Source organism: Gavia stellata, chromosome 4, assembly GCF_030936135.1.
Source record: "Gavia stellata isolate bGavSte3 chromosome 4, bGavSte3.hap2, whole genome shotgun sequence".
Lineage (NCBI taxonomy): Eukaryota > Metazoa > Chordata > Aves > Gaviiformes > Gaviidae > Gavia > Gavia stellata.
In genome coordinates, this window is record NC_082597.1 from 56,438,110 (window position 1) to 56,463,751 (window position 25,642).

A 25,642-nucleotide genomic window follows, 5' to 3' on the forward strand; every position below is an offset into this window, starting at 1 on the left:
GCTGCTTTCATGTCTACCAACTTCAATGCAAATTGCAGGTCTAATGCCGGCAGTTGATGTGTACAGCACACAGTATGCTATCTAGAGAACAAAATTACTGGATCTCAGCGTAGTGGAATATACATTTTATTTCTTAAAAAGGAAGGGTACTAACAGAATTTAATACAGTCAAAATTTTACATTTTAAACAAAAGCTTTTCTTTTTCTTAAAAACCAGTTACGAGCAGAGAGGTGAGAGGATTTAAACTACTCACAAAATCCAAGCTGAAGACTTCAAGAATTCAAATCTGTGGTTTATACATTTTAAAAAGTGTAATAAATGGAAATACAAAATAATACCAACTCTGAAACAGTGAAATGCCCTTTCCTCATTAGATTGCTGTTTAAGCACCTTTATTTTCACCCATCAGCTGCCAGGAGTGTGTAGGTTTATGTACAAAATAAGCAGTTTGGGACAAAGGATTAATCTATAAATTAAAACCATTTATGGCAATACAGTTTTACCCAGCCGCTTTACAATCTTTATTATCTCTTTCATTTCTATAGAATCTTTCAGTCAGGATAATCTCAAATGCACTTGATTGGACTGCTTCAAAAAGCAGCTACATTTACAGGAATTATATAGACAACCTCAAGGAGTAGACATCCAAGAGATTAAACAACTTAACACACAGTAAAACTAAGATCAGATTTCTATCTTATATAAATACTGTGCAGATTTATCATCCATCCCACTGAATGAATGGGACAGATCAGTGTCACATCTGAAGCCAAAAAAATACTTTTATCCAAGAGGCAACAGAATTTCAGGCCAAATATAGCAGACAGGAGTTCCCTCCAACTATTTGGTGAAAAACTGTATGTCTCTGAAAAAGCTTTACAGGAACAGAGTTTTCTGAGTAACTGGCACATATGCCTAGCTGTTTCATAGCTATTTTACAGCCTAGAGACACTGAGAGGGGAGGGGGGAGAAGAAACAAAAAAAAAAAAAGAGATGCCACCATCTCTGCCCACTACAAAAGATGTTGTGGCTTTGTCATTTATGGAACACTGCAGATGCAGCTGTTACCAGAGAGGAGACTGCTCCAGTACGGCATTAAAGAAGTTACGTTATGGCTGGACAAAGTGTCATCACAGGCTAATCTCTTTAGATGAAGGCTGATGGATCAATCTCAACTCCTCCTCAAAACCCAAGTGTTCGTATTTCCTAGCAGACTGCTCATGATTCTCACTCCACTTTGGTTTTTTTTTAACACAAGATAGAAAAGGTCACGAAAGCTGATGAAAGTTCCAGCTGTGCAGCATCCAGTGAACACGTACTCAGCAAAACCTCAAGTCATTAATCACTTTCTCTCTCTCCACACCACAACAGGATACCTATGTCATCTATGTACATAATAGAATTAATAAAGATGTAGACTATCTAGGTTACAAATGAGCTTCAGTTAACAGTCACTCACTGTTTCATTGCAACTTGCTGCAGTCTGGCTGAAGAGTGGAGACAGATCTGTTTGAGCCAAAAGAGAGAATAGTTAAAAAAACAACTTTAATCTTCCTCCATCACTAAGTTTTACGAATCATTTAATATTGCCACTTTCCAAATGCTACTCAAAAACAACAAATCAACTGTCCAGCTAATAGGATGGGAAGAGTACAATTATGAATGTCATCAGTGACTACTGTTAAAGACTGGAAGAGAATCAATTCCTTCAAATTCTCAGTTTCTCTGCTTAAGTAGCTCATTGTTATTTTTTAAAACATTTTTTGCTGATAGAAGGCATCACAACTAAACTAGAATTCCACACAACATCAATCTTTGTTTTGATTTCTGTAGTTCTAGAAAAAAAAATAATCCCAAATCAAGCTACATGAAGCATTAACAATATTCAGATATTACAATGGAAGCACTTATTACTTCATAGAACAGGTTAGTTTTAAAAGTGTATTTACATGTTCTAAGTTATACAAAATACAGTATTCCAATAATCATGTTAATCACCATATTTCAGACAACTTCACATAAAAGTGCAGAGGATGCATCCGTCCATGATCCTGGCCAGTAGCAAGCGGTCACCCACAGAATGACAGATGAGAGCTGCTATTGTGCACCCTCAGGAAAACAAATCCCACCATACCTTCTCACTGAGACATAGCTGCAGATCTAAGAAAACATTCAGGCAGGTACACGAGCAAAGTTTGTTGAGACCCACAGACCAAAATCACATGCCTTAATTTACTAGACATATGTGAAGTAAATTTTTTTACAGATGTTGTACAGCAAAGGGCTTTTGCTCATGCCTTAGTTGGGAAAATGAAGTAACAAGGGTTTTGGCTATGTAACAGGCACCCAAATTACACTATCAACAGCCTTATAACTACGACTGATCATGTGTTAAGGACACAATTCTGCATCCGACTGCCTGGGCAGAGCTTCACATTCAAGAACAGATCCTGTGAAATTCACATGGTTCTCTCTACAGATACTAGGGCTCATCCCATGCAGAAATGACAGCAGAACTGAGGCCTTAAAATATTGGGGCCTTGTATGGTAATTTCCTCACAACACAGCACTATCAGTTCACATCGACAGGTCAAGTCCCAGTGCAACAGTGCACTTAGTTAAAGCAATAGCTATTCTTTTTTCATGCCTTTCTGCAGTAACGTTCCTCCCTATCTGTATATTCCTTTCACTTTCTTCTGGACTGTGGAAATAAGATCAAGAAAAGAAGATCCCCAAAACCTAAACAAGTACATATCTTCTGTATGATGCTAATTGAGGGGATCCAAATTGTCCTAAAATTGTAAACAGTGAGGCTTCAGTTTTAGCAATCTGGCTCAGGTCATACTCTTGCATTACTCTTCTCTTCCTGCTTTCATTCTTTCCTCTCCTTGGCAAGTATCTGTATGTTTATCTATACATGTATTTCCCTCAAAGGATTCCCCTTCTCCTGTAGCTGCCTGAACTTTAGGAAGCTCGCATTCCAAAAGTGACTCACTAGGGGACAGCACACTATCAAACTAACAAATTACATTCTATATGACAAATTTGCATTATCATTAATTAAATGATTGTACTTTCTCAATTAGTGTTATGTTAGCATCTCCACAGAAGTTTAGTTAAGCCTGTGCTTTCTACCTTTTTCCCAGTCTTACATTGTGAGTTTATCTATCTTCACCATGTTACAGTGGCAGATATATAGATCACAGTAATTATCTGAAAATCTAGAAAGGCAGCTAGTATCTTGTAGTGCTGCAAAGGCAAAACACTAGCATTAACAAGTGATGTTGCTATTCATGGATTTAGATGTGGATTGCCAAAAATACGAGATTTATGCATTAAGACAAATTTGCATTTCTCATCTTATGCTTAGCAGCTAAAACCATAAGGGTGAACAAAAGCCTATCTGGATTTTACAAAGGTCCGATATACCTCCACTCTCATTAAACAGGAAGGTATCTGATCACAAGGAACAAAGCCCTGTTATGCTGAGGAGGCTTAAAAGGCTGAAGCAGCAATATTCTCTGCTGTGCAAGTCCATTACTTCTGCTATCTACACAAAAATATTTCTCCACACAAGTGGTTTTATTACCGTATTCCCAAAGCTGCTGGCCTTCCACTGCACCTCCCAACTTGAAATTAGTTTGGTACAAGTAGTAGCAGTCCTGCAGATAATGCTGAAAGTGATTTCTACAGCTACACCACCTTGGGCTTTCAAACAGCACAGCAGGGAAATGGAGGATTGTCAGAAAAGAAATAAAATGTTACTAGAAGAACTCCAAAAAGCCACATTTAACTTTTTTTTTTTTAAAAAAACATTTCTTCTCCTAGCACAAGTTTATAGTACACTACTTTTTCCACCCTGTCCATGCGGGGCAGGAGGGGGGGGAGGGAAGAAAAAAGCAGAATTCAGATTATCTGAATATCAAAACTATCACTAACTGTGTAAATGAACAAATGCTAGGACCATTTTACCAACATTACACCTGCAATCTAAGATACAGCCACCTGATCCCAGCACAGAATGCTACAGAGTAAAGCAAAGACACCCCTGACTCCAGTGCTTGCTAAAACTTTATGATAACCATGTGAGAGTGAAGACTTTCTCCTGTGGAGGTTAATGACATCTTTGTTACTGGCTTCGGTGGGAGCAGATCTTGGCAACAGGTGAAAGATTATGCTTCTAGGGAATTTTTAAATAAAAAAATGCATTATTATAAGGAAATACAACTACGTAGATTAGAAGACCATGTATGAAAGCAATACTGTATTAAATGTTGCGCATCACTTATTCATAGTCTGTTTCTTCTGTAGAATAAGACAACACTCATTGCCCACAAATCTCATCAACAGTTTATATATTTTCAAAGTTCGTACTGTGAAATGGCCGCTTGGTGCCAATCCACTTCCTAATGAATGTACAGCTGTGTCAAAACCCACTCCCTTTACTGGCAATCCCTGCAGTGATGCCGAAAGGTGCACTCCCTTTATTCTCTCCCCTTGGAGATGGTCCCTTTATTGCTGGAATGGGGTACGTTGGCATCAGGCACGCTTATGGCCTCTACAGAGCACGTTCCAAGGTTAGATAACTTCAGACTCTAACAGTGTCAATTCAGCATCCTTTAAGATTCAAGCTGAGCTAAAAGAATACTGGTCTTATGACCACGATGAAAAAGTACTGAAGTTATCACTTACGCATAGGATTGTCATCCTAGTCAAAGAAACAAGATTATATAGTTAATCATTCTGAGAGGAGCAGAGAGCTCTGAAGCAGTAAGCTTAACTTCCTCAGACTGCAAAAACTGAGAAAGGAATTCAGCATTGCCCATAACTTTTTGTCTGGCAATACCTACAGTCCTTTAAATAGTTACTTTCTCAACTATCTTTGAAGATGTTGCTTCTTAACAAAACAAAAAATTCTCCAACTGCAAAAGTTAAGCCACACTCACCCTAAAGTGTGGTTTTCCAGTTTTGCAACCCATAGACAAATGAATCACAGAATGTGCAAATTTGCACTGTTTGCACTGTTAGGGAAGCAGTTTGCCAACAGTCTTTCTCTGAAAGATCGAATGAACATTCACTGTTAGCTTCCATTGTGTAAGCTTTTAATACTACAGAAAAAGCTAACAGAATTGCACATGGTATTCTCACTGACTGAATATTTTGCTGTTAAAATAGCATGACATACTGCGAAACCAAATGCTGTATACAACATACTAAGTATTTAAAAGGTATTCCTAAAGCAGTAAGACAGCAAGACCCAAATGAAGGACAAGCAACTCCTTTCCCAGTCACAATACCCTTTAGCTTTGTGATTTAAACAGGAAGCATGACTTTGTGGTGGTGCATTCCTTCCCCCTCCCCCACAGACCACTCTACAATCTCAGGAATCCCAGCTGGGCCCTGGCCTTTGTGTAGCAAGTTGGGCAGCTAAGTAAGCATCCCTTGACTGTACCATGAACTCTTGCATGGTTAAGGCAGGGAACAGCACTGACTGTACCAGGCACTCCTGTTACCTGACTGAGGCGGGTAATGAGAGCAAGAATGGGATGACCCATCGTTCCCTGACAGCCCTGGAACACTCCTTATCAGGATCATAACCCAAGTGCACCACTGTTACCAAAATTCCATCATTTTACTAATGACTAAAGCCAATCATCTTGCAAACCTACAAACAGTGGTCCCAAGTGAAGCCCTTGGAGCTCTCCTGGCCTGCAGTGGGCTGCGACCAGCATCTCCCTCCTCTCAGAGTTTTGGAGGACCCTGCTGAGACAGCGATGGAATCTGGGCTAGAAGCCTCTCCTCCCTGAGGCTCAACGCTGGCCCGTTGAGAAATGCTGAAACATTTGAAGTATTTTCACGGAACTCGAGGGGAATTTTTAACAGGTACCTCTGTACATATCTATATCTTTATGTCTGTGTGCATGCATGTGTGAATCAATCTGTAATCAAGCTATTGTTGTGATTAGCTCGCTTTGTAAATACTTAAACTACTCCATGATTAAGTGTTGCTAAAATTTTACGATTTACCTCAAACTGAATGAACCTCAAATTGCTGCTAAATACACATAATCCTTCAGATAAAACCCGTTGACCAAGTCTGGGACTAGGACTGGACCTAGCCACACCTAGACTCCTCTCTGAGAAGGAGTTTAGAAAGCAACCTTGTGACTCAACAGGAGGGTCTTCCCTACTCTTTACCCCTTTTCTTTCTCCACTCTCTCCCTCTGTATGAATCATTCCGATTTGATTTTAATTTTATTCTCCTTTGTATGTTTTAGTAAGTAATAGAGTGAACCTTGCCATCAAATTCTGTTAAGTCCCATTTTTATAAACTTCTATTAAAATCACTTTTGCCCATACCCTTGACGGTGATTCTTTAAGCGGCGTAAACCACTCATTCGCGACAGACTTTCAAGAACAGCCATTCAAAGCTAACTGAAAATTTAGAGTTGCTATGTTTACATGCCATCACAGTTGTTTGTTTTTGTTGGTTTTTTTAAAGAAATCCATGGTTTGGCCTTCATCACTCAAATAAAACAACAACAAAAAACAGCACATACCAAAAAATCAGTCCAAGTCAGAAATACTTGATATAGATAGAGATACATGCTGACATTCCAGCAACATGAAGCTAAACTATTCATCTATTTGAAGAGAATACCCCAAGATTATCTCAGAGCTTTAGAATCCCAAGTTATAATAATACACTCATAAGTATACTTTAGTAACCAAGTAAAAAGTTAAAAGCACTTTCTTTACTGCAGAATATAGTCCATTAAAAACAACAGGTCAATAACTGCATTTAATGTGTATGCTCTTTACAAAGGTCATGCCTTCAAAAACCTGGTTATGAATTCTGGGTTTTGAAATTTTTATTTTTTTTTAAATGAAGTTTACAACATTAGCTGCTTCATTGCACCTTTTTCTCTTTGCATTTCTGCTCTGAAATTAGGGGTGGAATCTCTTGGGTAAATGCAAAGTCAGAATACTTGTTCAACATGATAGTGTCAAGCTTTGCTGGTAACTAGTTGTGCCTCGTAATTTCAGCACTTGTGCTGCTGAAAGCTTTCAAGATTATTTTTCTTGAGGTGTATGCTGTCTATCAACCTCCAGGCATGAATACACTACTGTCTTACAAGTTTACATTTTGGCTACAAGCATGGCCCTGTACTACTTTCTCAGAAATTAAGTACTCTCTTTCTTCCCACACAAATTTAGCTCTTAAGCTTCCTCAATGTAAGAGTAGATTCTTGTTACGCTGATGAAACTTACAAAGGAACTTCCACCTACTTCCTCTATCTTCTACACACAATAAACATCCCCACCATGTGTCCAAGCTTTCATCCACTCTCTCACACCAGCAAAAGGGTCTCGATACTTAAGCTGCCCGTTGTAACTGTGGGAAATCATTGGCTGTTTCTGTTTTATAAAACAGATGAACAAAAGTGCTCTTTCGCCACTGCAGTTCTCATGTAGTCAAGAGACAGAAAATTGTAATATGGCAGCTAATAGCCATTGTTTTGCTGGAGCTAATATCCATTTGGTAGTTTCAGACTGCCAAAAGACATGGGGATTGGCAGCTCCAACTAGCACCTTTTTCATAATTGCTAAATCGTTAACAGAAGAAGAGATCTTGTTTCAGCAAGATACCATAAAAGAAAGTAAGCCTCATAAAAGAAACAAAGGAAAAGGCAGGTTACAGCAGTGTAGCTGTGGAGCAGGAAAGTAACCGAAGTGTTTTACTGTTACATGTGTCATTTGAGAGAGGTTTATTACTACTCTTTGTATGGCACACTGTGGTGCTTTCTGGATTGTTTCAATACATCTGCTGTACTTTTCTGCACTGGAAGTCTCACACGTCACAGACTGCTGTTTTCCTGGTGTCTTTAATTCTGCACTCACAGTACTCCACAAGATGCTACACTGTACCAGTAGTGAGCTGCAGTATTAAATAAAATTCATTCTACTGCAGGGAAAAAGAGTCTTAAAATATAGCAGTTCTTAATATATACAGACATTTCCATTTAAAACTCCCTATTTTCTTCCACTCAATTGCCAAAACAAAGAGTCACTATTCACACAGGCTGTCAACAGACTTTGAGACATGAACTTTGAGTGTCTTGACAAAACCCCAATAAGTAAGCTTACTGTAGTTCATAGTTACAGTGAGAAAGACAGATAAGAAAGCCATATACAGAATTAAGGAGACTTTGCACTTTTCATCATGCCCAGCCCTGGGTAGTTCAGATGGGGTACTTGCAGGCAAGCAGGCAGGCAGGGTCATCGTCAGTTGTTTGTGTTGGGACACCTCATAGATTTCACTGCTCACTCTGAAGACTGGCGATTCATGTGTGCTTTTTAGTTTCTTTGTTTTTAAAAGTCTTTAAAGTTGCATCACTCGGAATCAGATAAGTCACTTTAAACAAAGCAAAGTGTTAAGTGTGACAATTTATTTATGACATACTTCCCACCATCACCACCACACACCACCCTGTGAAAGAAAAACCCCTGCTGAAAGGGTGACAATTTTGAGTATGTTTGAAAGAAATTAGACCAACACTGCATGAAGAGCCACTCTAGTCAAATTAAGAGCATATTAAGAGCATAACAGAGGGGGAGATAGTTCAAAGCATACATTTACTTTAAGCGTTCTGGATTAGCCTGCTTCTCCACTTCCTTAAGAAGTCAACACACAATTGTTCTAAACTCATACCAATTTCCACGTTATGTTTTAATGACAAGCTAGGCAAAAAGTCTTTAGTATAGAAAATAAACCCCAATGCTTTTTTAATATACTTTTCAGATTTCAATAGGGGAACTGACAACTAGCCTAAACATCTTCTATCCCACATTTACTCCCTAATATTTATATTAGCCCAAGAAGTGTAGCCTAAGAGTTCTGACACAGCCACTATCTTAAGATAGCTTCTGTTGTTAAGAGGACTTCTAGACATATACTTCTGTTAAAGCTTCTGGTTCTTGCAGTTGTAGGTCATGTAGAAGGTTCCAACATCACACATAACATTTTTCTTTTAACACCACGTACTGTTGAAGCAGCGCTTGGTGCTGAGAATGGATTACTTCCAAGAGGGCAAGTCTTGTGTGCTAATTTTGTAACAGGAAACATGCTGGAGGGAGAACCAGCAGGCATGGAGAGACCAGATATGCTGCTACACAGGAGATAGTGAGGTAAACCGTTCATGTTTAAAGTGGGTGCAGCTTGTTCCATAGAGTGTTCATGAGGCAAAGGACCAAAACTCTTTCTCAAGCTCTTGTACAACAGGTAAGATACAGTAAAGTAACAGTGGCTTGTCTGTCTCTTTCTTTAAAAAAAAAAAAAAAGAAAAAAACCCAAAAAACCCCAACCAAACACAAAACCTTCTTCCAAAGCATAAGGTACTGGAAATTCCTTAACAGATGGGTTTCAAGGTTCAGGCTAACGAGCCAGACCTCTTTTTCTAAATCTCCCCTACTTCTCTGTTAAGTGTAACATGCTGCTTTATCAGCAGTTCAAGAGAGAAGTCCCTCTAAGGAAAAAAAGGAGGGGAGGTGGTAGAAATACAGCCTAAAACCCACAGCAAATTATTTGTCTGTATCTGTAAAGTAAGAGAACCCCTACTGTTCTCTCTCCGTCGTTTTTGGAAGTTATCCAGGATTAGAGCCTATCAAGATGTTTGAGCCGTATTTTTATCAACACTGCACTGACTCTGGTCTGCGTAACACTTGTGCATCAACCTCGAGATATCTCAGTTTTTACAAGATATCAAATATTTTCTGGTCTTCCTGTCCTAAAGGTTCCCCTATTCCTCTTCAGCAGGAACAGAGTTCTATATAACAACTACTTTCTAATGCCTCCGAATGGGAGAGGAAATAATTTCATGATGCTGCCCAGCAACATCTACTTATATCTTAAAATGATGTTTTACAATTTGACTGGGAGGGCGTTGTGGAGAGTGAGAAAAGAGCAGGAGTTTAAGAAGAAAAAAAGCAACGAGAGTCTCCTAGGCTCTTTCTCCACTTAAAATGGAGATTAGAACAGATTGCAAAAGCCCTGTCCAGTCAGGAGGAATCCACATCTATTCCTCCAGACAGGTGAATCTGTTCTACTGTATGACACCAGAAAATGGTCTATCAGTGTTAAAAACAAAAAGTTGTAAATATGGACACTAAGATTTTGGGCAACATAATGATCAGGAAAGGGCCTGAACAAGTTGTGCCAACATAAACAGGGTTTGGGGTTTTTTTGTGTAGATGCAAGATGGCAAAGCCTCCACAAACTTTATTTCTGGGAGTCTCTACGGAAGGCAGAGAAGTCTAAAGAGGCTAAAACAAGGAGCCCTAACAAGAAAAAGGGGTGTGCTTACAAGGGTCCGTATCTGGTCTCGTATTTAGAAACAATGTTCTTGCATCGTCCCACTTCCTTGCGCAGCTCTGCAACCTCCGTCCTCAGGGCCGTATTCTCTTTCTCAAGAAAGGCTGCCCGAATTGTGATCTGATTCTCCTTTAATCGCCGAGCATCACGGGAACGCTTTGCTGCCACATTGTTCTTCTTTCGCCTTGTCCAATATTTTTCATCCTGCAGCAAGGACAAAAAAAGATGTCAACCTGACAACTGTATCAAAGAGACACTTCTTTATTATATGACGACATTTACACTGACTGCTATATTGAAGAATCTGCTTCATTGGCTTGCAGGGCTCAGACACCAAAATGCAGGCAACACAGTACTGTAATATTTCACCCTTAAATGAGTCTGGTTTTAGGATAAGCCAAGTGCACTGCTAGAACTAGGGAGATTAAGAGCCTTGGCTACTATGAAGCTGTCCAACTGAAATACTCCCTTTACTTGTTTCAATTCAGGAATGAGCTTCCACAGAAAACAACCTGTTCTGTTGTCTGGGCTGCTTAAAGCCAGATCAGACATAATGCTGGGCAAATATATACAATGGCCTTCAAAAGTGCAGTTGATGAGGATGTGACTTGACAGTTCTTCTACGTTTAATTTCTGTGTATAGCGTGGTAAGCTGCGCCTGCCCGGTAATTATCTCATGACACCAAACCAGCAAAACAGCAGGAACAGCAGCTGACTTGCCAATTCTGTTCTTGGCAGTGCTTCTGCCAAATCACGTAGGTATAGCGCATTAGCTTTATATGTCAAAACGTTTAGGCAAAGAGTCAGAAACTTTGATCAAGGCCTAGAGAAGTTTGCAGGAATGAATCTGTTACCTTTTGCTCATCTGGGACAAAAACCTTCTTGGCTTTTTTAATCATTGGTTGTGGTTTCAGGTCCTCTTCAGTAAACTTGTGCTTGCGAGGATTGAAGAGCTCACCACCAGGCACACTGGACAACACTAAATCAGCAGGGTCGGGGTTAAAATTCACTTCAACTTCTACGCAGTCAGGATCAATGGGGCTTGGAGTATTTCTCTCATTTTGTGGTGGGGACTCTGGCAACAACAGGAGAAGTTACAATACATTCAGCAGGATGAAGAGAAGAAGCAACCTGGGTATCTCTATTTATTGCCCTACTGCGGGCAGTGTTTAATAGTATTATTTTACATTTCCCTAAGGTGTGCTTGGAGCTGTACAGCTGCTGGTACAGAGAGAAGCTACACAGTCCAGTTTGTAATACAAACTCTAGGAACATATGCCAGACTAACAGACACGAGTAGCTAGATGCAGAACAAGACTTAACACTTCCTTGGCAAAAACTACATGCTTTGCGCACTTAAGAAGCGCCTTCCACAGCAGTAAGAAGTGAGAAACTTGTACCAGCCTGAGTTTTGTGCCATAGAAAGCCTTATGGAAACAAGCCTGCCCAAAGACCCTGGTCCCTGGGTCCTTCAAAGGTCAGACAATTTTATTTCTAAACAAAGGACTAAAAGGTGGGGTTTTTTTACAAATACAAGAGTATTCTACTTCCTTGCCATATGGAAACAAATGTCCCAACAGACTGTCTGACACTGACAGTGTCCACTTGAATTTTGTCATATTTATCCATTGTTTACAAACTTCATACACATGAATTGCAAATATCAGTGCAATCTGACGTAGTGATCGATAAGTTTTTTCATATACCACCTAGGAAAAAAGCCACACCCTATGTCTTACTGAAGGAGTTCCACATTTTGCCTTTCTCTTGCAGAGTCACAGAAAAGGCCCTGAGGAAAATGCTTTCTGTGAAGTCTGCTCATAAAACAGTACTGTGGAAGTTTAATGGCTATCATGTTTAAACTCCAAATCTAGAGCAAATTGAGCTGCTAAATTCTTTAACAGAAAAGAACTCCGTACTACAAATGAAGAGTAGAAGTTTCCTAGTACCATTTAAGTACAGTTTTGTTTCTTTGTTCTTCCATTACCACTTCAAAGCACCACAGAACATCAAACTGCATCATTAACACACCTTTTCCAAGTGTCTGTTTTCACATTTCACAGGCTAGTATGAAAAGATTGCTTCATTGTTTTTCTATTAAGCATTGTTATTTGAGGTACATTAAGTTAGCATAAGTTCACCCAAGCAGACCAAGCCACCAAGGTAGCACAAATGACTTGTCACAAACTATCAAATCTGTTGTAAAATAACCCGAGAAACTATTTTCTCAACATGTCCAGCTTTTCAATTAGCAATACCAAGAAAGCAAAATACTTTATGTTGGTATTTCAGCTCTTCTAATTTCAAAAGAGAAACAGACTGCACACTGAGAGACACTCATTTTTTCCAGGAGCAGGAGACAGGAAGAAGAGGAGAGGCAGCATCTTCAGGAATTGACACATGGACTAAGGCTCTACATTGAGCATGTTTGTGCTACTTAACCTGCCACAGCTAACACTGACACTCTAAAAAGGCACCTTTTAATACAAGAACAACGAAAGTCCCTCAGAGCCCCATATTAATCCATCTACCTGTGCTGGAAGCTGCTTCAGATTGCTGGTAAACTGCAGTGGAAGAGGATGATGCAGGAGAACCAGTGGAAGCACTGGCAGACTCCTTTCCTTCCAGCTCAGCCACAGGCAAGAGTGGATTCTGGTTCAAATCCAGGTGAGTAGGGCTGGAAGGAATTCCATTCTCCAGCAGGAACTCATCCAGATCCATGTACTCCAGGTGGAAAGACTCGCCATCGTAAGGAATAGTTTTGTCCCAAATGGGTGGCATAAGGGAAGCTGAGACTGCCATAGTGCTAGCAGCTGCTGCCTCATCTTCCTCAAGCTTTATCTTCTCCTTCTCTTTATCTGAAAGATACAAGTAGGTCACTGTACAAGCTGCAACACAGGAGAGACTCAAAGTTTAAGAGTCTAACAAAATCCCAATGAAAGGGCATTCAGTAAGCTACAGTTCTGCCTCATGACATGATCTGAAAAACCAGATGTTGAAAGGCAACATTCATGTGTTCATATGTAACTCAGTATGGAGTGCTCTGACTCCCTGTGATAGCTGGACCACAGACATTTGAGTAGCCTTGAAAAGCAGCATCTTTGCTATGATAACTTACCAAAGTGGGATATAATACTGCAATTAGCTTATTAACTAGTGACTGCAAAATAGCCTGGTTTTCACAGGCTCATCTTGGAAGACAGCAAAAGCGGGTGTCCATAAGTAGGATTATGTGGGAAGCCAGTAAGAAAACTCCGAGGAAGCAGAGTAGTTTATTTTACGCACAAAGAAAGGAGTTGTAGAAGAAAAATCTAGATACAAACAAGAAAGGAATATGGTTTTTCTGATTACATTTGAAAGTTAGTCACAAGATCCACAGGACACCAGAGACCTGGATGTCTATTGCTCAGTATTTTAGAAGGATTTCCAAAATGACTCAGCATGTCCACATAAAGCAATAGCTCCAAATGCTGTTCACCATAGATAGCTCAGAGTACCTACATACAATTTTCACTCTTTGGGGAGATGTCTCATAAGGCATACGCCCACATCCCACCCCTAAGCCACAAAAGACTGGTGAAATTTTCTCCGTTTACTATGCTACAGTGCACATATTACAGAAAAATGGCTGTTTCTATGTTCCCCATAGCTACCGAATCTTAACAATTGTCTGGGACAGAATCCAAGCAGAAAACTCAAGTTATGGAATAATTACATAATTTGAGAGATAAAAATAAGCTGGCAGAAAAGAAAAAAAAAAAATCACCAAGTCATTTTCCTGATCCCGTTCTCCGTGTAGCCATGCAGTTCTACCAGCACTGGAGGAGGCATTGCAGAAGCAGTGCTAGCACTGCCACCATTGAGCCAGCGCTGCCGTCAAAAGGAACGGTCACCAGTTGTACTCTAACTAACTGCAAATTGGTTCTTACCATGGAAGCTGACAAATATTCAGTTCAATGGAACAAAGACTCCAGGGACATACACTGGACCAGTTTTGATCTCCAGTATTTACACAGGTTAGTCTGACAAAATGCACAAATCTTCGGCATTAGGGTTTTCTAGACTGGCTACAATATGCTAAAGGAGTATTTTTCTTTATCGGGGGTGGGAGTGGGGCTGAAACTCTGCTCTAAATCAGAAAAGCCTATTTATATAAACCCTATTCTGATAGAATTGGCATTCCTTCCGCTGTTGCCTTAGCTGGTGTGGAACTGAGACTGAAAGAGCTTTTTATGGCTTAAAGAACAGTGCTGCCATACAAAGTAAATTATCATTTTAACCTACCATACTCTGAACATTTTATACAAAAGAAAATACCGATTTTAAACTAAACAGACAAGAAAATATTCACCGGCCACTGACTTGGGACTAAGAGCAAGTACCTAAAGAACATGTTAAATTCAGACCAGCGGCTCCTGGACCTGAGCTTTGTTAACATCACCCTGCAGCTTTTGGCCTTCCCCCTCGCCACTCACACTGCTGCCTCTGAACTGCCATCTTGCCACTCCTATCTCTGCTATAAACTCCTTTTTGCAGAGGAATTTTGCAACTTTCCTACACTTCAGTTGGGCAAAGCAAACGTGCAGGTTAACAACCATGATCCAAATAACCTGAATGTTTCTAAACAGCTCCTACTTGAAGCTAGAAAAGAAACAGTGACTACTCTACTTCACATATAAGGACGATTTCACTCTACTACTGAAGCCCACCCCACCAAACTGGAACCGCCATTTTACATCCAACTTGTGAATCAGGTATTGTGTATTTCCATAAGTTTTGCGTAGTGCCCTGCACAACCAAACCCAGATTTGCATTGAGGGTTGTGGACAATATCCTAGTAAAGACATCACCAAAACAAATGCAAGTGACAATAATGAATCCTTTGTAAATCACTTTATTTTTTTAATCAACATGATAAAAAAAAACTTGTGACTGTTGAGTCAAAATGTCAACTAAAAATAAAAAAAAAAAAAATCATTCTTTACTCTTGAAAACAATAGTATCCCATTATAAGTTATGCCCGTTTTAACGCAAGCCAGCAGTGCTTTTGTTTTGCAACATCTAATACAACATCTCCAACAGAGGGAAAAAGAAACCTTAAGTGATTAGTTGACTAAACATAAGACTTAAAAATATTTTTCAGACAGTAGATGCCAAAAAGACTATACTGCTGGCATATGCCACTCTTCTCAGATCTTTTAATGCCTTTTAGATGTGCACCATCATCCTGCTGTACTTCAGTAACTTGAAAAGACTGTGGTCCCTTCAACTTCCTCTCGCTATCGTCCCTGGCTCACACCGGATTAGATCCTTTCCTCACATGAGAAGACCACCTGAATTTTTTTCCTTTCGCTACACGTTGACAACTGGACAAGCACTGGGCCCCCAGTGCTGTCTTTGTTTAGCTATGCTATCTCTCTCTTTCCCCTCACTTCTAACAGCAATATCTGAAGCAAATTAAAATAGCAGAAGTTAACATGGATATTGGGTGCCCATGTATTTCAAACATGATATGTAAAAAGATAAAACTGTTGTATGATCATTTTTGCATTGATATTTTCCCACTGGCTTTCTTTCATTTAATTTAATCTTTATTTCTGCTGCACAACATCCTGGTGGGTGCACAGTATCTAATGAAACACTAATTAACTTCCTGCATCTTGAGGGGTAAGTTTCCACCTGCCCCAGCACAGGGACCTGAAACTTTAATTCTCTGAAGATATTTATAGTATAAACAGGTTATTACCTGACAGCAGAGCTGCAGTATCCTAAGAGGCTCCATTTGCAGTGATTCAAGGTCACCCTGATAAATCTGGACTGTACTTCTGCAGCTGATAGCTCATGTCCAATTTAGCCCCCTCATTCTGCTACTGTGACCTATTAACTAGGCTATACATCTGCTGTTAACAGAGAGGTCACTCATTTATGCTAAGTAATTTAGGCAGAGCATTTCAGTTCTTGAACTGTTGGAAATACTGCTGCTTTAGCCAAAAGCAGAAGCCTGGAAAAAGCTTTATTCCACATCCTGTTTTTTCCTCAAAAAAAAACCCCAACAAACCAACCAAACCCAGACCAAAAGACATTTTGGCCACAACTGTCAAGTGATATCCCAGCCACAAACAGAACAAACACTTCTTTGACAAAGTTCCCCTCATTCATCAAAAAATACTGTCAAATTATACTGAAAACACTATACAGACTAAGGCTGATTGCTCCATAAATCTTTAGTCCCACTTGTGACAATGGAACAAGACAGGTTATAGGGTCCTGTATTCCCAATACCAATTACTGTGATGTTTGTTGAGGCACTTCTCCTGCCACAGCAGCACACAACTGGTGATTAAGGCACCCTTTGGAGACTATGCAGCAGCTCATTAATAATAGGACAGACCTACACTCCTGCTCCAGAATATTAACTGTCTTCCCTTACCCCACAGGACCTTTTATAAAAAGATTATTATTTTTATTTATTCGACCCCCACGATTTATATGACGACAATATACAGCAAGGCCGGTCAGATATACTTGGTATATGGGCAGGGCATTCAAGATGATGGCATTCAGTTGAAACTGGATGTCCTCCTCTGTTGCTCAGAAGGATTAGAAAGCCTGCTTGCTTACTGGGTAGTCAAATTACCTACGGCAGTTGGAAAACCCATAGGTAGCTTGTGGAGACTATAAAAGGACACTGCAGCTAGTTGAGACCGTTTCTCACAGAATAAAGACAGAAAATTGTATTTTTGTCAACAGGCATTCCAGACAAAAGGCATAGGGTCTTTTCTCAGAAAGCTTGCTGGAAACACACCACTGTATTAAGTAAATTAGTAATTATTTAACAATTTGGCTGTGTCTTTATACTGTAAAGGAACAGAAAATAAACAAGGATCCTCTGAAGTCAGTTGAGTCACAATTCTACTGACAAGTCTTTTGTAAAATTAGGAGTAAGTACCTGCTAACACAGAAGGCATTCTTTCTTTTGTCTTGCAAATATACAAACAAAAACAGCATCAGAGATCAAAATAAACAGAAAGCAACAAGTTCCACAAAGTGGAACAGTACAAGGAAATCTATGGAGAAATTTTAAGACTGAGAACAATCTGAATTTCATCACAGCATGAATGAAGAGGGGTAATCAAGATGCAACGGACTCACTAGCAAGCTTTAGAGAATCAAGCTGAACACCTTCCCAAGCTGCAATAGGGTCATCTAGTAAAAGGAGAAGTATCAAATGTTTCTAATTTTAGAAAAATGCACTACCTCAAAATCGCATTAATTTTAAAATTTTAATCTCCATAGGCCAAATCACATGATTCTGGACAAGAAAACCACCCCTAAGACAAAGTCACCATATTGCAGTCAGCTACCATCATCGTTTCCACACATGAACTTCAATTGCTCCTGCTAGCACTATCCCTTTTAAAAAGGATTGGGTGAAGAAATATCTTAAGGACTCCCATAATGTTGTAGATTCAAGGTTCTACGTACTGCAGCATCCTGCACCATAGCAACATAACTAAAACCTTTATCAGAGGCTGACTTTTTTTTTTTTAACAGAAAGGAGAAAAAATATTTGCCAGAATCACAAGATGGATAAATTTACACAGTATTGTGCAATGTCAGACACACAAAGTAAGCAGATCTTAGCTAGGATACTCACTAGGAACGATCTTGCCAACCTTGCTTGCACTGCGGTCTACCCTGAGTATTGTTTGATTTTCCAAAAATGATTCTCATCCTCAAAATTCCTAAATGGAAGGACTTATTTTATTATACACCAGTACACTGGGCATTACAGTGGTGCAAATAAATCTGAGCCTTCCTCCAAATCAAACTGATACTCAGAAAGGCAAAAACATACTGCCAGGTGAAGAGAAAAAACTAAAAAAAAAAAGTGTGCTACCAGCAATGAAAACTATAAGCACCAGCACTGTTATTTACACAGCTGCTGTCTGCATAACCAGTGGGAGAGAGACAGCTCCAGCCTATACAGGACTGCACGCGCAGGCAATCAGTTATACCCTTATGGATTATCACCAAACCTAACCTGAAGCGATCTGCTGTTTATGCGTGTCAACGTACAACTTCTCAGCAATTAAGGTCAAGAAAGACTCGAAACCTTTTCATTGCTGCTTCCAGCTGTGTGTCTGAAGGTAGCGGAGGCTTCAGACAGCTAAGGGAATAAAACCAGCGTGTCACGTCCTGACTTCCACCTAATCCCTCGTACCCGAAGCATTTTATTTTGCCCAGCGCAGACACCTAAATACACCCGAAAGGACGACCGAAGCAGCTGAATTTTCCAGTCGCACCGGCTCGCCGGGGAGACCCAGCCCACGGGGCGGCCACCGCTGCCCTGCGCCTCTGAGGCGGGGAGTCGGCCCGGCTCCAGGCCAGCGGGCCCGGCGGCCGCCCCGTGAGGCCGAGCCCTTCCTGCCAAGCCCGGCGGGCTGGGATCCCGTGCTGCCGGCACTTGGCACAGCCGGGCGGAGGGAAGGGGCGCGGGGCGTACGGGGGGAGGACGCCAGCTCCGGGCGCGCGGCCTCTCCCGCGGGTGCTCCCCCCGCGCACCGCAGGGAGTCCCACCGAGAGCCGGCGGGTCCCGCCCTCCGAGGCACGGGGCGGGAAGACGGGGGGGGGGGGGGGGGGGGGAGCTGGAGGGTGGCGCGCGCTCCCGCCGTCACCACGCGCGCTCCCGCGCTCACCCAGGCGCGCCTCCCGCGGCGGGTTCTCCATCAGCTTCTTCAGCACCAGTGGGAAGGCGCCCGCCAGGCCCCGCTGCTCCTGCTGCGCGGCGGCCCCCGCGCTCTCCCCGGCTGCAGTGGGCTCTGGTCCTCCCGCCGCTGCCGCCGCCGCCGCCTCCTGGTGCGCGGCGCGGCCGGGCATACTCCCCGCGAGCTGGCGGGCGGGCTGTCAACGGTCGCCAGCGGCCGCAGCGCCCGGCGTGAGGCTGCGACAGCTCCCCGGGACCCGACGGCAACGACGACCACGGAGCGGACGGCGCGCAAGAAGCCGACGGCGCATGCGCGGGCAGCTGACGCCTCGCGCGTGCTTCAGTATTCATGAGGGCCGGGGCCTCGCCCACCCAGGCGGTCGCGACCCTCCCCGCCCTCTCCGCCCCGCGGATTGGCCTGCGCCGCTCGGGGGGCGGCCCCGCGAGGGCAGGCCCCGCCCTCCCCGCCCTCCCGCGGCCGGCGCGGGCACGCGCCCCCCGCCCGCCGGGGCACGTGCAGGGGCAGGCTCCAGCGGCTCATTAGCATGCCGTACCCCGCCCCCTACACCTCCTCCGGGTGCTGCGTCACAGCCAGCTGCTCCTGAAGGCGCGGGGCCGGGGGGAGGAAGCGCGCGCGTGGGCGGCGGATGAGCAGCAGCGCCTGCCGCGGGGCGCGCGCCCGCCGCTCGCCTCCTGGGCAGGGAGGGCCGCGCCGTCTCTACGCCTGCGCAGGGGGCCCTCCGCCGCCGCTCACGGAGGCGACCGTTACCGGCTGAGGGGGTCGTGTAGGCGGCCCGTGCTGCGCGGCGCTTACAAGCCCCTTCTCAGCCGCAGGCTGCTCTCTGCTGCCTCGGCCCCGGCCCCGGCCTTGGTCCGGCTGGGCTCGACCGCCAGGGCAGCCAGGGAGCCCGCTGGGCCCGAGCTCGGAGGTCGTGTAACCGCGGCGGCTGCCGGGGAGCAAGGCGGGAGCCCGCTGCTCCCGAACCGCCGCCGGTACCAGCGCTCCAGCCGGGCCTTAAATCCTCGTTTAGGATCCCGAGATCACCTGTCCCACATGACCTGGATTTAATCTTCCTTTGTCCTACATCATGCCAGCCGTAGCTGCAGCGGCATGCCCTATATAAGGTCAGCAGCGAGAAGGACTCCACTGTGGCTGCTGGCATGGCTGGGCGGCTGGAGAGGGGGGTCTCTCCAAGTTTTCATGATCACAAGCAATTCCTTGTGATTCCCTAGCCAGTCCTCCTCTTCCAGTAGCAGGGATGCCATGCTCGGATTTAAGCTTCTGAACCCACAAAGAGCAAATATTGCCAAGTTCATCCCCAAGAGCACAGGTGGATACTGAGGAGCTTCTCCTGCAGAATGAATAAGCTCACAGAAGTGACAGACGCTACAGCCACAGGCTTCTCCTGTCAGCAGTTGCTGCCTCTTGCCGCAGAAGGGCCGGCCGCAGCAAACCTACTGCATAGCGCTGCGAGCGCGGAAAGGCTGTGCAACCTCCTTGGAATGGCCCCATCTGCACCCAGTAGAGCCACAGGTGCCAGGGCAGAGATGTCCCCCTAAGTGCCAGCAGAAAAGGGACCTCTTCTTCCCAGGTAGACACTTGGGCATGTGCTTGGTTCAGCTGCCCCTCCACAAACCTCAGACATTTCATTTCGGTGGCAAGGCACAATTTGACCTGACCCTTGCTCATAAACCCTGATGGTCTTTGTGACACAAAATCAGGTCTGAAATCTTTCCCACATGCCCCAGGAAAAGGAACGGATTGGAAGTCCTGTGAGGTAGGTGCTCTCCCCTGTTGCCTTACTGCAACAAGGACCCATCCAACCTGGGCAGACAGGGAGCTGCTCTACCTTCCAGCTGCTTCCCTTGATTAGGCTGGGAGGCTGAATCGGCTGCCTCGTTTGCAGGGGACAGGGGTGGGACTCCTGATGCAACTCCTGTGCGCGTGCTGCCTGACAGGGAGCTCGAAAGGGCCACCTCATTAATACAGGCTGGAACAGTGCAGGTTAATGCATAGTTTATTAATGCTGATAAATCCAGCTGCAAGAAGCAGGCAGAACAGGTCATGCTCTGCTGCCCAGCATGCTCCAGGGCTGCTGCTTTGCCCATCGTGGACTCCCTCCACCTTGCCAAGCTCAGGCAGAAGGAAACAGCACATGCGTGAAAGGAGGATGCCGCTTCACACAGGGCAATGAAACACAGATGTCAGACCACACATGACAGAAGTGGCACACACAGCTTGGCAAAGGGCAGCAGGCTCACAGCAATGTTTTTGCCTGAGAAACAGCTAGTAGTAGGTGGTAGATAAAAAACACAACCTAGTGAGGCCAGGAAGAGGCAACATCTAGGAACAGGGTGAGGGGGATGTAGCCGAAATGGGGCAGGCCACAGGCTTCCTGTTCAGTTACGGCTCTCACAGTCGCTTTGTTCCACTGTTGTTCACGTTGGAGGCCCCCGGGGATGACGCTGTCTCAGTACTGTACAGCATTCTTTCAAGGAACAGGCTCTGTGCGCATCCCCCCTGCGGATCTCAATGGCAACTGCTTTGCTGGGTAACGTCCATATGAATGGAGGTTATTAAACCCATTCAGTGGCGTTTACTCCAGGGCTTTTCCTTTTAGATAGACCATGTTCTTCCTCCAGCACATTTCCACCTGAGCTCCACTGCGCTAAGGTTTGTTCTGCGCCCCCACTGGGTTGTGACTTTGCTTGGAGAGGGTTTAGCCTGTATTGTTAACTGCTCGCCGGAAGGTGGGAGGGGATTCCTGGGGAGCATTCCTGTGGGTTCCCTCTCACAGCACCCTGCTTGGGCATCAGCCCTGCCCTGCCAGCTAGGAGGGCGGTTGCTCTGAGAGCTTTTCCTCACTGCCTCTGGGGATTAGGGGTTCAAGCCACTGCCAGCAGAAAGTGGACACTGCACCATCAGCTGAACCTTCTTGGTTAAGATGGCATCTGCCTGGATTTTTACAATTTCTCTTTTGCTCTGCAGATGAGAAGGAAGAGAGGAGGACAATGAGATGTGAGGAGAGGAATGCAGCGGCCTTGGCTGTTACTGCTGGGAGTCTTGTCAGGGCCAGATGATGTGGAACAGCCCAGCTCTGATGCTGCAGGGCAGCAAGCAAGAAGCAGCCCAGTGCTAGGCACAGACTGGGGGGGAGACACATACATCAAGCCCCACTGGGAGGTTTGAATAGCAGAACACATTTCAGACAGAGGTCTGAGACCCAGCAAATCCAGACGAGTGGTATGTAGTTATAGAGACCCAGAAGGAGAGAACTGAGCTCTGTGAGAAGAGGACCATGACAGAAACACTGGCCTGGGGAGAGAAGTGGCATAATAAGGACAATTCTAAGGGTTACGGGAGGTGATGCTGAGAGGCAGGGTGGTCCTGGGGCTGAGGAGGAAAGCTGCCACAAGACAGCACCCTCAGCTGCCAAATAAGCCCAATCAAGTTAAGACTAAATTATTCCGTCTCCAAATCATTGATCTCCCCTCTACCCCCCACTCCAACTCTTGCCAAACAGATAAAACTTGCCAGCACTCCTCCCTTGGATTAATTCAATCCACTTGGCTGTGGAGACCAGAGATCCCAGAGAGGCAGCCAAACCTCAGCTTAGCCACTGCAAGGCTCTGCGCCAGGTGAGCCTCCCTTGGCCGTTACTGCCTCCTCCCAGCCAGGTCCGCTTTCTACCTGGGTATCAGTCAGCTAGGAAAACATGCCCTCATCCCACATGCAGCTTCATACTGTGTGATATGTAAACACACCCATTAGTGGGGAAAGTCTCAGCAAAGGAGAGAGCCAGCTCACAGGTGGTAGCAGCAGAGCAATGTGACAAAATGAGCCCCTTAGGGGGTACAGCAGCTCCCCTTGCCCTATTAACCCCTTTCCCACAGGGAGCTGTGCAGGTGCCACAGGGCTTGCTGTATTCCAGGTGTGTAGGCAGCTGCCTTTCCTGCGATGAATGCTTTACTGCTGCAGCAGCAGCCTTTTCTCTCATTGACCCCAGAGCAAGAGCAGGGTGGTCCCTCTCCCCATTGTGCATCTGGCTTTGATCCTCCTGGATCATGCTGCCCCTCAAGACTGCAGAGCCATCTGCATGTCCTGGTAGCAACTCCCTACAGAAGAGCGAGCTCAGCGCATGTTTGTTTCTGTGAGTTCAACTCACTCATGCCTAGACATGAGCTTGTTGAGCCGAGGTGTTCCCACACACCTCCCCAGCACTCCACAGCTAACATTAAAACACAACCAAAAAGCAGCTTGCCAAGGGTGTGTGGTATCCTGTGGAAAACCAGAGAGTCCCCGCATTGTGCGATGGGCACTTGGAGCATGCCCAGCAATAGAGAAGTGGTCAGTCCAGCAAGAGAGAAATGTTCAGCAAAGCAGAAGCCCAGACTAAATAACCTCCTGGGTCCTTTCCATTTGTTTTCTAGGATGCTGCACAGAGAGCAGGAAAGCCTAGGAGTACAGAAGTGCTCCTGCAAAGAAAACACAACATTTGCTGTGTTCCCTACCCCAGCTTTCCACTGATAAACAACTGCAGCATCAAACACAAAGTTTGCACAGAGTCAGCCTGCCCCACATGGGCCAGGGTCCCTGGACAGTCTACGTCTGGGAATAGACAGTATCTGGAGGCTCAGCAGCTGTTAACCATGCGACAACCTGGATGGCAGTCCTGGAAGTCACTCCTACGTGAGCATGGAGATTTGTGCTCAAGCCTTCTCTGCACAAAGCTTTGAGGGTTTCCAAGAAGTAGCTGAGCACAGAGATTAAAAGGATCAGGAGCTCAGCACTCTTGGCTGATTTTGTAATCAATCCATTGCTGCCGTTTTTCCTCCTAGCTGCAAAACACTGTTGGTGCCAGAACTCCCCATCTGACTTGGACACTTGGGGGAAACACACCCTTGAAGGGCTTGCAGCAAACAAGATCTTCTGCCCCATTCTCTCCTTGCAACTTAAGGAGGGGAAGGAGAAATCAAAACAGAAACCCCAGCATGCGTTCCCTCAGTCCTACCTGTCATCTTGTTGGTCCAGGGTAAGGAGTACTCCAGCAGGGACTTCAGGACTTCCGGAAAGTCCAGGGCAGCGGGGCCCCCGGGGCTGTTGCAGCTTGACATGTCCTGTCCTGGGACCGTGCTAGCACAGCTAAGGGAGGGCCAGGTGCCTGGCTGCCAACGCTACACCCCACTCGCCTGGGCGTTGCAAGAAGGGCTCAGAGGCACCCCAAGCAGGCTTGCCAAACTACTCCAGCTGAGAAAAAAACAAGGAGGAAGGGAATCAGCCTGGCAGAGATGCAGTTTGCCCAGCTGTCTTCACCTCCCCCTCTCCCACTCTGAAGTGGCCAATTGTGGAAATAGCTTGCAGCCTCGAAGGGCTGGGTCGGGCAGCTGGCCAGCGTGGTTTTACAGGGCCTCTCCCAGCCAATCCGGCAGCAAAGAACTGGGCCGGTTATCTAACTTTGCAAAGGCAGCACCCTTTTCCTTCCCAAGGTGTTATAACAAATATACACATTGCGGGGGAAAAAAAAAAAGCAAGCACGCACGCTGTCGGGTACACGTGTTGACTACAAACACAAAAGCAAAGGGATCCTCTGAAGGGCTCTCAGGAGGCTCTGGGGAGCTCCGAGCTGCGCAGGCTGCCCTGTGGAGATAGATACGCACACTGTCTGCGTCTGCCTGCTAACTTTTCAGCTCCCTGAGATGCAGATAGTGACAATATTTATGTATGATGCAACACTTACTGCGTGACCCTCCTAAGTCAATATTGATAACAGCATAAGGCACCTTTTTTATCAAGCGTGCATCATCCTCAAAATGCAGAATTTGCCTTCATAAGTGGCACAGAGTTTTATCAGAAAGCCAACAGCCTCCTCTCAGAGCAGTGATGTAAGGCAAGAGAGTTCATGCACCCTGCAAATACTCTGATAACAGCTGGTTAAGTAAGATCTTGAGCATGCAAAGCCCCTCCTTTCCTGTTAGTGAAGTTTTTAGCAAGGAGGGATGGATTGGAGACAAAAGGATAAAGGTCTGATCTTCTTTATCAGGATCTGGCTTGGGAAGGAGCATCTTACACATGCCAGGGTCTTCTTTTTTGCTGGGTGTGATAATTAGAACAGAATGTCCTTTACTTCTCAGTTTGCTCCTGTTCATTTTGCCCAGCTCAGCCTTACAGTGCTCATGTGAGTTGACAGGAACCAGCTATTCCTACACTGGTCTGTGAGCCTCAGCTATCGGGGACAGCCCAGGAAAACCATGTGTGGCTCTAAGCATGGAAGCGGCCTGGGTAAAGTCATTAGGACTTTTCTTGTGCCTAACGTGAAGCATTTCACTGGCCCAGCATTTAGAATCTTAAAAAGTGATAGGGTTTTGCTTGCTCCCGGAAGCATGGTGTTTGGCCCCATAAGGAAATGCATTTGATTTAACCCAATGGAAACCAAAATGAAAGAATTACCTAGCCAGATTGGGTGCTTGGGAATTTCAGGTTAGCTGGGGAAGTTTCGTGATCTAGTTCCAATCTAATCAGGCTCAGAAATCACACAGTAGATGCTTTGGCAGAATTCTTAAT

At 44.5% G+C, this 25,642-nt stretch overlaps 1 protein-coding gene across 3 annotated transcripts; it reads right to left on the minus strand.

Moving 5' to 3' along the window:
* Positions 1-116: 116 nt before the first annotated feature.
* On the minus strand, positions 117-24,368 carry TEF (TEF transcription factor, PAR bZIP family member). 3 transcript variants are annotated; one of them, XM_059815930.1, is made up of 5 exons: positions 24,093-24,368; positions 12,905-13,231; positions 11,228-11,448; positions 10,366-10,577; positions 117-8,417 (listed from the first exon to the last, which is right to left on the minus strand). In XM_059815930.1, exons 1-5 carry the CDS (start codon positions 24,193-24,195, stop codon positions 8,396-8,398), a joined length of 885 nt encoding a protein of 294 aa, XP_059671913.1. In that variant the 5' UTR covers positions 24,196-24,368; the 3' UTR covers positions 117-8,395. The 3 variants fall into 3 exon arrangements, with proteins under 3 accessions (XP_059671913.1, XP_059671911.1, XP_059671914.1); XM_059815928.1 differs by lacking the exon at positions 24,093-24,368 and adding an exon at positions 19,073-19,253; XM_059815931.1 differs by having other exon boundaries at positions 117-10,577.
* Between the last annotated feature and the right edge of the window lie 1,274 nt (positions 24,369-25,642).

Coding starts and splice junctions, on each gene's coding strand:
- TEF (XM_059815928.1), bottom strand. CDS start 19,253: ATGCCCGGCCGCGCCGCGCACCAGGAGGCGGCGGCGGCGGCAGCGGCG. Junction 11,449..12,904: donor TGAAGCAGCTTCCAGCACAG/GTAGATGGATTA, acceptor TGTTGTTGCCAG/AGTCCCCACCACAAAATGAG. Junction 8,418..10,365: donor GAGACCAGATACGGACCCTT/GTAAGCACACCC, acceptor CTTTGTTTAAAG/TGACTTATCTGATTCCGAGT.